Source organism: Cyclopterus lumpus, chromosome 1, assembly GCF_009769545.1.
Source record: "Cyclopterus lumpus isolate fCycLum1 chromosome 1, fCycLum1.pri, whole genome shotgun sequence".
NCBI classification, from domain to species: domain Eukaryota; kingdom Metazoa; phylum Chordata; class Actinopteri; order Perciformes; family Cyclopteridae; genus Cyclopterus; species Cyclopterus lumpus.
Genome location: NC_046966.1, coordinates 14,659,284 through 14,673,406, shown reverse-complemented (window position 1 = coordinate 14,673,406; position 14,123 = coordinate 14,659,284). Strand labels below are relative to the sequence as shown.

Here is a 14,123-nt window from a genome sequence, read left to right as displayed (position 1 = left end):
GGTGTTGAATGACTTATCTGTTATTAGTTTGTGCACTTGAGTAGAGAGGAACGTGGATATGAATTCATAGCTTTTAGTAACTAATAATAGAAACATATACTCATATGTTACAGCAGCGGAAGTTCAGCAGGTAATTATTTTCTTCTTGACCAGCGGGTTTTACCTTTTCAAATGTAACCAATTAAAGGGCCTGAGGGGGGAGAGGGGTGAGGTAGGAAGTAAGGAGTGGCTTCAGCACGCGAGTGGAAGCCATGTTGTAACCTCCTGAAGGCCGCCAAGTTTTGTGAAGCAGCTTTTTATGAAATCCTGTGATTTTCAGAGCACTGGAGTACATTTCGATTTGTTTCACGTGAAGTTGAAATGAACACGACCAGCTTTATAGTCGCAGTCCGGAGAGGATGCATGCAGACCTGCAGACGACCCGTTTCCTCGTCGATGGTGAGCGATCATTGTCTAACGTTACACAATAAAAGTCACTCACTATATTTACTGTTTATTCGCCTCTCTTGTGTTTACTGATCACGTTTGGCGGAGGGCTGAGTCATGACAAGAAATCTAGTGTCGGCTAGCTTTCCTTTTTCTTCACAACGCTAACACAAAACACGACACCTACTGGTTCAAACTTGAGCTGTCCAAGAACTGTATTCTCTCTCTCTCTCTCTCTCTCTCTCTCTCTCTCTCTCTCTCTCTCTCTCTCTCTCTCTCTCTCTCTCTCTCTCTCTCTCTATATATATATATATATATATATATATATATATATATATATATATATATATATATATATATATATATATATATATATATATATATATAATGTGTGTGTGTAATAAAGTACCTTTTTATTTTTTCCCATATAGTTTATTTTCCGATTACATTTCTTAATACAAAACATACAATGAGTGAAAATAAATTGTTTGAGCTTAAACTACCCAACAGTCACTTCATTTGACCATGTATAGCATTAAAGTACAACTTACATATTCAAACATCACTAATAAGGATTTGTTTTTTTAATTATACATATATGTTTATATGTATTCCTCTGATTGATTACACAGTTCTCTGGGCTGTGTGTGGCACATGTTATGATAAGTCATTCTGTCTGCAGGTTCAGTGCTGCCTGCAGTCGACACAGCCTGTCGCTGCAGCCCGGCTGCCCTACAGGGTGAAGGTTTCTGCTGGAAAACGCTACGCCTGGTGTGCTTGTGGACACAGCAAGAAACAGGTGAGTGTGTATGGCGTCTTAGGGTTCAACTTTCAGAAGTACCTGGGCTAAAAGAAGGAACCCAGTCATCTAGAGGCACAGCTCATTTACTGCAATATGTGTCCTGTTTACATTCCCACCAGTTTGAAAGATCCCTTCTAAAAGGAGTTTGCTGTTCCTCTTTTGACTAACAATGACAATAAACATCACAAACTCATAGGTGTCATTTATTACATTTTCATACGTCACTTCAAACTAGTCTTATGTTTCCAGAGACCCCCAGTAATGTAGAGTAGACTTCCTAAATATTTATTTATTATTATTTTATATATATGTATTTTGTATTTGTCAAAAGCGCAGGTTTAGTAACCACTCAATGTTATCCATGGTCTTGTAACATTTACTTGTCTCAGTTTGGAGAAACGGAGAGGAGTACCAGCACGGAATCAAAGCAATGTACTGCCATGGACAACATATTTGAGCCACCTAATAAAACGCCTACCGAAAAAGAAGTTCAAGTGTACACAATATGTAGAATACTTTTACCGCTGTACCTTGCCGTCAGACAGCCTATTTTGACAGAGAACTGAAGCAGCCATCTATGCTCTTGTCAAAGTCATAAGACTCTACTGAAAACAGTAATTTAACCACACAGGTGACTATGGATAAGTAGCTCATACAACCCCATTAAAAAATATCTGAATTATCGCTTAAAGTAAGGCCCTGTAACTGACACACCTAAATTAGTTAACATTACAATAGAATAAAACTTAAAAATGGCCACGGGGATACTAAATGTCATTACCTAAGACATATTTGTACAGTCTTTACAGCTTTTTTCTCTTTCCGTCAGCCTTTTTGTGACGGATCTCACAAGTCAAAAGCTCCAAGCATCCCTCCTCTACGCTTCACCCCTGACAAAGACAGGACGGTCATGCTGTGTGCCTGTAAGCAAACCAAAGGCGCACCGTACTGTGATGGCTCACACTTCAAGGTCATCTTCCAGGATTTAATGAAGTCGATAAAAGGTGTCTTTAAATGAAGTCAAGTAAATGTAAGAGAAGGTGAAATTGTGTTGTCTTCAACTGATATTTTGTCTATAGATATTACATTGTTTTTTTAATATGATATGAGCACAATGTTGTATACCCATTTAAACATGCCTGGAAAAATAACAAATGTGTTGTGTCGATGACATTCATAACGTGGTGTGCAAAGATGTGGGCACCCTAAGAAAAATGTTTTTTTAAATGATTATTTAAGTAAGTGTCCAGCTGCAGCGGCTGTTCGGTCTGGAAACCATGAGTTTCTCTGTCCAAGGACGTCAGAATAAAGATAGTTCACTTCCACCAACAAGTAGAAGGCTACAACTGTCTGAAACATTATCAGACAACTGGAACAGTTGAAGTCAGAGCAAGATGTGGAAGACCAACAAAGATATGTCAGAACAACAAAGACCTGCACAGAGCCGGTAGAGACATCTGCATAGATTAAAATGAGACTGTATTCGTTATGCCAATTATGGGTTGTGTTCATTCAAGGTTGCGATGTTAATTTCATGTCATTGTTCATAAAAAGAAAACAGACAAATGATATGGTGGCAAACTGATGTCCCTATCTCTAATCAAGCGGCAGACAGGTGAACAGGCTATTGCTCGCTATCATTCTCTCAAATGTGTTTATTGTATTGTCGTAATTTGTCATATTTCTGGACACTATATAAAACATATTGGTACATGACATTTAAATATTAAATGGTAAACTGGTCCTGCAGTGTTTTGGACGATAAATCAATTCAGTCTGCGACTGACCGACGTCCGCCTCAGGATTGGTTCAGCTACGTACACGTGACTCGACAGGAAGTGATGTAGGTTGTTATATTATGCAGTATTTCCAAAGTATTCGCACTGATACTCGTTTCTGTTTGTTTGACAGTTTCTATTTCCTGTAGCTGTAAAGTAATTGTGACTTTACGTCCACTGTTGTTTGTAGCGCGCGCTCCTTTGAGCAGCACCTAGGTTGCATTGAAAACATGAACACGTTGGTGACCAAATTAGACCACAAATGGATCCATTTAACCCTGCGGCAACCTTGGATAACAGCTGTGGCGGCTTCTAAGGTAAATTAAGTCCTAATATTTACCCTTGCCTTTTGTAAATATGATATTTCTGGGCTAATGTTCCCAACGAGTCTGAAGTAACGTTATATAACGTTAGGTTGATAAATCATCTTGTATTGTGTTTATCAAACCGCTACTTGTCGACCCACCAAGTATTATTTATTATTGAGTCATATTGTCCAGCTAACTCAACACGTTTCAGATAGAAGAACTGTACGTTCCACTCATCAATATTTCTTGACTAGTAAGTTAGTTGTGCTGTAACGTTATATAAAACACGACACCCATAATAGTACCCACATCCACGAGCTCCTGCACAGCTGTTTGTAATCAAAGCCTGATTCGACCTTTGTCTGTCTGGGCTTGGTTGACAATACAGTGTTTGGATGCACATGGCCACAGCTTTGACTCTTTCGAGAACATGGAGCCGTGTGTCTTGTGACAAATATTCAGCAGTGCTCGGCTTCACTTCACTGTGAAAAGGTCAGATAACAAATAAATAATAATCCACCTCAAGTGTTTTAATCATGCAGGCATCTGTTGAACATACTGCTTTAAGAGCGTGCACACCCACACAGGTGTTTCCACCTCCAGTTAATTAGAGTCTTGCTCAGGTAGACGGTTACCAAACCGTATTAACTGTTATTAACGATTAAGTTGTTCCACCTTAACTGGTCTAACGAAACGGACCAGAGAGTCAGGGGCCCACACAGTCCTGAGAAGAGGTCTAATCAGGCGGGATAGTGATGGTGTGCTATGTAAGGGGCTTTAATGCTAAACCATTATTAAACTCTGACCATTACAGAGTTAATATGTATTTACTTTTACTTTAACAAGGCAGAACATGTCGTTAAGTGGAGTGTTTGCACCCTACAGCATGACTACATATCTTTTAAATACAACGAGCACTCTTATGTTCCTCTGTCCACAGGTCCAGCTCTCCACACTTCCTCCAGAACCGGTCGTCCCCTCTAAGAAGCCTTTCAAAGTGGACCTAGTTGCTGGAAAGCGTTACTCATGGTGCACCTGTGGACACAGCAAGAATCAGGTAAAACCACCCTCTGACTTTATCTGGCATTGCTACGGCCTGAAGTTCTGTATATTTCCTAAACACATCTTTATCTTTCAGCCTTTCTGCAACGGAGCCCACAAGACCAAAGCCCAAGGCTTGTCCCCGCTACGCTTTGTCCCCGAGAAAGACGTAACAGTTTGGTTGTGTGGTTGCAAGTATTCAAACAACCCACCTTACTGTGACGGCACGCACAAGCAGGACTTCATTGTTTCTGCCACATTACATGAACAAACGTACTCTTGAAAAGGACGGCAGAGAGGAATTTGAACAGAGTATTTATGTTGCTGTTGCACTCACATTTCTGTACATCGTTGCACTCTTATCATCGCAGCGCCCGTAAACTGATCAAGCTTGGATCTTGTCTCGTCAGTATTCCTCTCAGTGCTTACGAGGTGAACTCCACAGCTCACAACTTAAATTGTCCTTGCTTTGTCTTTCTATAGGAGAGACAATGTTGCATTAACGACAGAGTTGGCCGATATTCTGTGATACAATAGAGATTTGTTTAAAAAGAGAGATTTTGCCATACTGTTTATATTCAGGTGGCTACAAGATCTTCGTTTTATTAGGCCATTGTGGGCAATGTTGCATATAAATGGTACTTGAAGTCCATATAAAAGGACGTTAAAAAGGGGTTGACTAGCATTATGGTTAAAATGTTTATCTATAGGCTGCTTTTACAAGCGAAAACTGTCCTTGTAGAAATCGTACTGTGAAGTGTGTTCACGAAGCAATGTATAATTTCATCCTATCATTGTGATGGTGTGTAACAACTACAATCTGTCAGGGCCAGAGAGGGAGCAGCTTCTCCATATATAAATGCCATTTTCTTTTCCTGTTTAACTTTTGGGAGATCATTTTATTTTGTTTGTAAAATATTAAGACATAAACAGTCACTTGAGTTGCCAGTTTGGGTTAACCTGTCCATGATAATGTTGTCAAATATAAAAACAAAACAAAACAAAAAAATGATGATGCCCTGTAATATTGGAGACAAACTTTCCTCTACACAGAGCCTTGATATTGACAATGTGAAGTACTGCACGCAGAAACGATTGAAAAACATTTTGATAAGAGAAGACCCAACTGTCTATCATCCAGCAGGTGGCTGTGCTTGTGAGCTACTGACATGTTGCTGTATGTGCACACAGTGAATATCTGCCAAAATCATGTGTTCAGATTCAGAACAGGCTGCTTGAGTAAAACGTATGTAACTTGACAGAAATGCCTTTAAATGTTTGTGCTGATACTTCCCCCTATGCCTCATTCTGGTAGGCAGGGGGCATGGTCTTTTATTTGTCACATGACTTTCATCATATGTCAGTTATATCATCTTAAAAAGAGAACAGCTGAATGTCCAACCACCAAAAAAGGGAATCTTATCATTGAAAAAGGTTGGGAAACATTAACATGCATTATGGCATGTTTTAGTCTCTTTAATCATTCCTGTTCGGTTTCAGTTTATTACTTAGAAACTACATGTGGTTTGATGTTTTCAATGTATAAATCTAAATATTTAAACATTGGTTGTTCTTCCAAGATAATGGAGTAACATTAACATTTTAAGGTCACTCATTGCACACACACACACACACACACACACACACACAGGGCAGCTCTCTGTGAGAAACCACAGCAAAAATAAGCTAATGTCACACAAAGTTTAAAGCTCCATTTTCACATTCAGAGAATCATAAACAGGACAGTCAGGTCAGAAATACCTAGTAAGTAAACATTTTATTGACCTAAAACATGCACATATGGCTGATTAAAAAAAGTATCATTGTTTGTTGAAAAAAAACAAAAGGAATGTTGAAATTTATGGAACTACAACATACATGGCCAAAAATCCCTTTTGAGCTCTTCGACTGCCATGAGAGAAAGAACACGGTCTGCTGACAAACATCTGCTTACGAGCATGGTAGTGCTTGGAACTTTGTAAATATAAATGCTTCTCCTGTTGGAAAATACTTATTGGATTGTGTGATCTGGCCTTGACAAAGTGCATCAACAGTTTAATGTAATGTACCGGTGTTACCTGATGAGCAGTTGCTTATACTGGACACTTATACAGCAGTTATTAACATGACTGTTTTTCTCTTTACATCCAACTCCTGCAGTGGTGAACACTGCAATGTCTTTCAGCATTTTGTCCCAAGTGTTATGGAGCCAAATCCATGTTGATGCAACTACAGTATGGAAATGAAACAGACCCACTGCATATACAATACAAAACGATTACAATATCTTGTATAAAAGATAAGTTTATACATATGTATGCACACATGCTCACATTTGATACATACTGTACAGTTTGTATGTGTGCACTGTTCTAGTCTAACACACATAAACACACACACACACACACACACACGCACGCACATACATACATACAAGTGTCTATTTGGCTGCACTTCTCAGTCTTTCCCGCTGAAAGATGATAACAGTAATCTGCCTCCTGTTTGTCCAGAAGGCTCAATCTTGTCGTTTCTCTCCATTTAGAAAGAATGAAGGGAGCAATTCAAACACTGTCCTCCCCCGCTGCCCTGTATGCACGTTAGGTCGTCGGAGGCAAACCACTTTTGTCGCCTCCTCTCGCCTCCTCTTTGCCAGCCCCAGTGCTCGTGCCGTTGACAGTCACCTTCCGAGCGTTGGCGCCCTGTTTGGAGGCCAGAGTGTGTCGCTGAGTGTTGTTGGTCACAGTGGTACCGTTGGAGCTTTGGATAGCGGGAGAGAGGTTGTGGGACGCGGGGCTGGATTGTGAGGAGGCTCGGGGCGGCTGGGCCGCAGCAGGACTGTGGACTTTGTCACTCTGGGAGTCGCTCTCCGATGTCGGGCTGGTGTTGACGCCGTCAGAGTGGCCCTGGGCGGCAGACTGGGGGGCCCTCCTACGCTTCCGGGTGGGTTTGACAAGATACTGCAGGGGGATGGGTCCAGTCTGCACAGAGGTAAACACATTGTTAGGAGCTCAGGTTTGATTATTAAGCATTAACATCTATAAACATTAAATGCCTCAGTAAATAACGTGAATAAAAAAATAAGGCTAGAACTTATTATTGCTAAGTTGCTAAGAAGTGGCTAAATGAGACAACAAAACGTCATCACACTGAATACTGGATCTGTGGTGGTGTAGTGAAATCATGCGACTCGCTGGAATTAGTTTTTTGTTGCAAATTAGTTTGCTTAATGTTAGCCTTTTACTTAAAACAAAAATCACAAAAGTGGTGTTCATTTGTGAAGATTATTTTGTGAACAAAACATTTAAGTGTCACAAACATGTTTGCCACAGAGCTTATTTTACAGCTAAAAAAATAATAATTCAAAACACAAATGAGCCAGTGTTGCACTGGGTGACATGATCCTTCATTAATATTAATCTGGGCACATGAGTTTATTTTGACTCAATCCCACAAACGCTGTTCTGCTGCTGTCAATACTCAGAGCACCAAATGTGCATTAATCTGCACTTAGATTAAAATAGTCCCAAACACACACGCCACATGTTTTAGGAAATTACTCAGCAGTTTGACCAGTTTCTTTTGACCAAAGAATCACATATTCAATCAAAATGATTGGGCCTGGGCTGAGAGCCACAGAGAGGGTTGGATGGAAAGGTTGGATTGTATTTTGAATTTCATGGGATTTGTTGACAATAACAAAAACATAGAATACCACCAGCCTCAACCTTTAACATACCCAAGTCTAAATATCACAGTTACAAGCTTGGAGCACATCCATATAAAAAGGACGTTTATAGCAAATGGTCATAGAAGATCATGCCATGGCACCAGATACATTGACTATAAACATACAAACCAAAAACAGCTGCAATGAAAAAAGCAAAAACTACACTAAAAAGTAGTTGTTTTCAACAATGTCAGCATAATGAAGGAACAAAGTGGTGTCTTAACCCACCGATATAGTGTTGTAGAGTATCTCCCTCTAAAACCAAAGATTTCCTTCCATGCATCAATGCCCGTTACATTATCAATTTAGAAACATATAGAATGCTCAAGAAAATTGTCATCAGTAATGTCATGTGAGTTTTAGTATGTAAATGTCCTGGAGACACCACAAAGAGGGGAATGAAAAGGTAATCATGCTAGTTAAAGGAAACACAAGAGTGAAGAATGGTGAAGTATATGTGGTCCACAGTCAAAGGAGTGAAAGCTGCCACTCACTCTTCTCCACTCGTAAAAGTAGGCAATGTCCATTAGTGTGTAGTAGTCCTTCAAGGGCTCATCTCCATACAACACCTCCACCTGTAACACACATTTAGAAACACGATGTGACCAGCAGCAAACCGCCATCTGCCAGATCTCCTCTTTAAAATGTTTAGACTTCTTCCTTTGGAAGTGTAGATCTAGTCTCCTGCAATGTGTCCTCCTGGGTTTGTAATACATGATTCAACTCAACCAGGTGACGCATCTCAATGCCTGGGTGGATTCTTCCAAGGCTGATTACAGTATTTTTGGGCTGAGGTTAAAGTAAAAGAAAATAATTCTATACAATATCAAGCCTCCATTGAAATCCTCTTCAAGACGCGTGCACACCAACGGGGCTGTTGTCCCGGCTAAACTTGAACTAGTGCAATGCCCTTTTAAGGCAAGCTTTGGTTCCATTGACCTCAATTACATTGGCATACAAGTTGAAAGGTTGTTTTGTGTTTCTACTTCAAGATAACTGACACTGCGTACTTTGAGTACCCCATCCTTAGAACAGAGGTGGGCCTCAAGTTGTCAGCAAGCAACAACATCAGCCTCATTTACGGGCAACAGCAGAAGACATGGCGGGCGAGCTGTTTCTGTCCAGTGCCAATGTTCTTGTAATATATTTATTGTATTTATTCCCGTGTCAAAATCACCCGCTAAAGCATCGGTGTAAATTTCAAACCATTAACAAGTCGTGAATTCAAAGACCACATCAGCAGAGTCCTGTGATTGGTTCGCAATATGGAAAAGTATCTGTCGTCAGGCGGACGCGACCCTGTGTGCGCTCGTCCCCATAAGGTCACCGCTTTCTCTCACAACACAGCCCAACCAGCATTTGCCCAGAAATGGTACGAGGTCGTAAAAGGTGGAAAAATGGCGGCGCAGATTTCCCTGGATATTCATCCCTGAACCCGATCACACATGACCACATGCAGGAAATGTTCCTGGACATTTCAGAGACAGACTGAATGTGTGAAAGGAACTTCATTAAGTTTTAGCTTTGAACAACAACAACAACAACAACAACAACAACAACAACAACGTCTCTAAATACTAACGGGAGCTACAGTTGTTGAATGCTAACAAATGAGTCAAAGGGTGGGCCTGTTTTAGACCTTGGATGTTATAACGCGTTGTAGAAAGAAATGCACAGTTAATACAGTAGTTATACTGATGCAGTTATTGTAATTATTACAATAGCTATTATAAATGCGGTCTCACTGGAACACTTAATGGAACAGCGCCATCATTTTTCACACCTGTGCTTTTCCTGCTTATGACCCATCAAAATCTTTCCTTCTTTACTAAATATTTAAAAGCAGTAATAATTGGTTGGGTTTTGTTTGCGTCTCAATGGTAGTGGAACATGCTGTACAACAATGACATGTCATCACCTCACAAAGTTGTTATGATTACATGTACAATATATATGAAGCAAAATGAGCATTCATTTGGAGTGATCACATTACTTGAGTTCAAATTAATTTCACACAAGGCACTTATATATTATTGGGTGGAAACCCTGAAATTTGCCACACGATCAATACAGCGAGAGTTTCTGTGTCTGGGGCAAGTGTTTACTTACTCGATAGTTGTTGGGAATATCCATCTTGCTTCGGAGGAACTTTGCCAAGTGCATGACGGACATGGCTGCTGGGCACTGCAGGAAGCGTTTACCATTGGACTGAGAACAACGACAGGACCAGAGAGGGGAACACGGAAGACCAGAGAGGGGAACACGTAAGACCAGAGAGGGGAACACGTAAGACCAGGGTGAAGACCAGAAAACCACTTTCAACATGAAGACTGAAGGCTTCAACTACTGCTTTAACCAACGGAAGATCTGGCTTTACCTTGTCTCCTTCCAACTCTGAATGCTGCCTCTCATTATTTCTGCAGGGAAATATTAAATACAAAGAAAAGGTGTTAAATAACACAAAATTCTTTCCACACATATAGAAAACTATATTCAGAGAGATATGTTGACTGGAATCGTTTCGAGTTACCAGACAGGTCGTATTCCCTTCTTATTTATGTCACTACTTATTTCTTAGTTATATATTTAAGTAATTATTCTCTATTGTTTGCTTTATGGATGATCAGATAGTTACATTGCATTGTTTTCAAATCTCTTTTGTAAAAACTGAGAAATGATTGACTTGCTTGTTCCTCTCGTAGAACTGTATGGACAGACTGATGATTTCATCCTCTGCTATGTTAAACGTCTCCACCACTTCCCCCGGTTCCAGCACACGATTCTCTGCGTAGAAGTCCCGCCTCCGTTTCATCTCATCTGGGTTTAGAAATGCATGTGTCCATTGGCAAAGAAATGCATCATCAAATGGGAACTTATGACAAGAAACACGGTCTTACCTTTGAATAACCCTGGTACAAGCTTATAAACAATATCTTGTAGAGTTTTGTCTGCCCTGGAAAATAAAATAAATCACTGTTGATAAGCACGTTATCAGAAGTATTTTCATAAAATACCCTGTATAAACCACCATAACTCACCTGATGCTGAGCTGTGGACATGTCTTGTGGACCTGAACGTCACATCGAGGGCAGAACTTATTTGTCTCCAGGAAGGCAACAATGCAAGTTTTACAAACTGTACAGCGAGAGAAAGGACACAGACATCTGTTACAACATTGCTCATTGCACAGTGTTCATGTGTAATACAATAATACTAAACTACTTTGGATTCTACATCAACGGGGACTCTAAATCTCATGCACAGTACCAACATAAATGTCAATGTTACATTATTATTGTGCACACAGATGTTCCCTGAAGTAGACTTCATATAGGCCTGATTCCAACAATGAACATTAAGGTGGAGTCCCAGTGTGTGTGACTCAACATCACCTCCTCATCATAAGCAGGAGCTCTGCTAGATGTGCATACAGTCAGAAGATCTGTGCTAATGCCATGCTGGGGTTAATGAAAACAATATGCATGCATGCATGAATGCATATGGGAGGAACTTACAGGAGTGCAGGCACTCTACAATGGTCGTAGCATCAATTAAGTAGCCAGCGCACAGTGGGCATGTGAGGTGTGGATTCAGATCTGTGATTTTAATCCGGTTGGGCTGCATTTTATCCATCTGGACAGATCTGCAGTGGAAACAAACAACACGAGAGCTTGTGGTTACACCGAAAAGGCACAGGAGCCGAGGTAAAGGACGCTCTGTCCCATATGGTCCCTGAGTGGCAGCCACAGTGCTCCGCTCAGACAATGTCTGCAGCTCGTCCTTGGGACAGCGGGCTGTGAAACCACAACAAAGAGAGCTCATGGCCAACAAATACAACTGCAGTGGCACGTTGTAGCGAATAATAACGTGTAGGGAGCCGGGAGCAGTGCAGCCAAACGCGGGCTGTGTGCTGGTACACAGCAGCAGACTATTGAATCGCCCCTGTAGTGGCCTCATCTTGTGCATCAGCTCTGCTCCTCGACCAGCGGACCAACAAAGAGCGTTTCCATTTCTCCGGCGCTGCGCCGTCCGCCCGGGCACCGCAGCCAAACACACCCGGAGAAAACACCAACACTGATGGGGGTGCAGAGCCACAGAAAAATCACACTGGTACACAAAGCAGCCATCTTAAATTCACTGACAGGGCTGTATCAGGAGGCGAACAAGAGAGGCTCAAAATGTGACACCGTGCACTTTGTGCGCGCCTCAGCAAACAGCGGCGCGACGTGCCCGATAAAGAGCGATCGCCGACGCTTCGTTCCTACCTGATTAGACATCAAAGTTTCCCTCTCCTCCCAACGAGGATCCAGGTAAATTATTTGGACTTGGACAGAATTTGCAGCAGCGCCAGAAAATGGCTTTTTTCAGCACCGTCAGAGGACTGCCCATTTTGGATCACGTGATATTATTTTGTCGCCTCGTTCACGGGGCATACTGGGTATCAGGCCCTGCTGACTGGTTCTACTGTTTATACTTACCCTGCATGGATGGGCCCAACATCACATTCGGATTTTTTATTTTTTGTTGTTGTTATTTTACCGTTGTTCATTTATTTATTTAAATACGTTGCACGGTCGGCCACGCCCTCTGTTTGTCTCACTGAGATTGTAAATGATTTTGTCTGAGAGGCCCTGCAGGCCTCGTGTCCCGGGGCCCGAGCTATGGGGCTGTCCCACAAAGACGTCTGGAATTTAATTGGAAAAGTGCGAGGCGTGCTCCAATTAAATGTTGTTGTTGTTTTTTTTACATTTATAAATATATATATATAATATATTAATAGAAGAAATGACAAATCAATGGATTAAATAAAGAATGATAAAGTCATTTACATTGTCAGAAAAATAATAGATTTATGCCCATGGAAAATATATATAAATGAAGAAATTCTTACTCTCATTTCACATTCAGTGAAATACAACATTACATATTTGTTTGTATTTATATCATGTATCAAATTCACGTTTATCCATTTAAATCTGAGATTGGAGATCTTCTTCTCCAGCTAACCTTGTAACCAACAAAAGGAGCACATATTTGCAGACAGATAAGACAGAAACAAATTAATATAATTACAGTATAAAAGGATATAACAATACTCTGTACTAATCGAGAGTCAGTATACCATTTGCAGAGAACATCAAAGCTTTTGTGACCGTCCTGGAATCACCTTTAAAAAATGAATACAGTCAGTAATGTAAACAAGTGTGTTATAATAAAAGCTGTCTGACTGAACATCTAACAGGGGAAACAGTGCACAGGGGTACATGGTGATTGAATAAGGCTACAAGGAACACATAAATTGTGTCGTTACAGAATAGTTCTTTGAGAATTAGGAAATGGAAGAAAAAAATGGTGTCATCAAGGGGATGAAGAAAAAAAACAAGCTTCAGGAAAAGAAAAATACAACTGAGTGCATCTTGTATGTAGCTGTACATGTATTCATGTTTTAGTACCACAGTCATTTCATAATTATCTTCCATAAAGTTGTGCGATTCAAAAGTGACATTTATAAAATAACTGCTCCAATTTAAAGCAAAGCTCCTGACTTAAAAAAACACCTTTGTCCTTGTCTTGTTCATGTCCCTTTTGTTAAGCATATTATTTTTAATTATGTTGTAATCTCCAAGCCGAAGCTGAGATAAACCTGACTTCAGGTTTATTTTGTTAGACTTGACACAGCTTCACACAAATGTAAAATTAGCTTTATTTATAAAATTGGTGGAGGGTCGGCTTTTCAATTTCCGATTTCATCATAACATGGAACCATTGGCAATACACAGTTAGTGAAGAGAAGAAGACTAATCAGCCTTTACATTTATTTTCCAATGTTTCCTCTTTGAAGAATCATTGGAGAACGTTTGTCATTTACACGATTATATTTTCAACCTTATCACATTCCCTGGTTTATGTTTACCCTGAAAATGTCTTGATATCATCATATTGAACCATTTGAAATGTGTGTAATTCTGCAGAATATTGCTGATAATGCAGAGTGATTTTCCTTATGTCAGACCTGTGGTCGTGGCCTTGGGGAAAAACAT

At 40.4% G+C, this 14,123-nt stretch overlaps 3 protein-coding genes across 6 annotated transcripts; 2 read left to right on the top strand and 1 right to left on the bottom strand.

The window, feature by feature from the left end:
• Positions 1 to 87: 87 nt before the first annotated feature.
• LOC117736425 (CDGSH iron-sulfur domain-containing protein 3, mitochondrial-like) lies at positions 88 to 2,867 on the top strand. Its single transcript, XM_034541762.1, has 3 exons — positions 88 to 438; positions 1,109 to 1,225; positions 2,058 to 2,867. Exons 1-3 carry the CDS (start codon positions 361 to 363, stop codon positions 2,244 to 2,246), a joined length of 384 nt encoding a protein of 127 aa, XP_034397653.1. The 5' UTR covers positions 88 to 360; the 3' UTR covers positions 2,247 to 2,867.
• Positions 2,066 to 5,992, top strand: LOC117736408 (CDGSH iron-sulfur domain-containing protein 3, mitochondrial-like). Of its 3 annotated transcripts, none has more exons than XM_034541749.1 (4): positions 2,066 to 2,151; positions 3,197 to 3,323; positions 4,255 to 4,371; positions 4,453 to 5,992. In XM_034541749.1, the coding sequence occupies exons 2-4, from the start codon at positions 3,237 to 3,239 to the stop codon at positions 4,636 to 4,638; spliced, it is 390 nt and encodes a 129-aa protein (XP_034397640.1). In that variant the 5' UTR covers positions 2,066 to 2,151; positions 3,197 to 3,236; the 3' UTR covers positions 4,639 to 5,992. The 3 variants fall into 3 exon arrangements, with proteins under 3 accessions (XP_034397640.1, XP_034397631.1, XP_034397623.1); XM_034541740.1 differs by having other exon boundaries at positions 2,129 to 2,232; XM_034541732.1 differs by lacking the exon at positions 2,066 to 2,151 and having other exon boundaries at positions 2,918 to 3,323.
• A 95-nt stretch (positions 5,993 to 6,087) lies between these two features.
• LOC117736303 (polycomb complex protein BMI-1-A-like) lies at positions 6,088 to 12,462 on the bottom strand. 2 transcript variants are annotated; one of them, XM_034541539.1, is made up of 9 exons: positions 12,348 to 12,462; positions 11,598 to 12,156; positions 11,121 to 11,217; positions 10,980 to 11,035; positions 10,770 to 10,899; positions 10,460 to 10,499; positions 10,192 to 10,290; positions 8,577 to 8,657; positions 6,088 to 7,333 (listed from the first exon to the last, which is right to left on the bottom strand). In XM_034541539.1, the coding sequence occupies exons 1-9, from the start codon at positions 12,357 to 12,359 to the stop codon at positions 6,953 to 6,955; spliced, it is 1,455 nt and encodes a 484-aa protein (XP_034397430.1). In that variant the 5' UTR covers positions 12,360 to 12,462; the 3' UTR covers positions 6,088 to 6,952. The 2 variants fall into 2 exon arrangements, with proteins under 2 accessions (XP_034397430.1, XP_034397440.1); XM_034541549.1 differs by having other exon boundaries at positions 11,598 to 11,725.
• Positions 12,463 to 14,123: the final 1,661 nt, after the last annotated feature.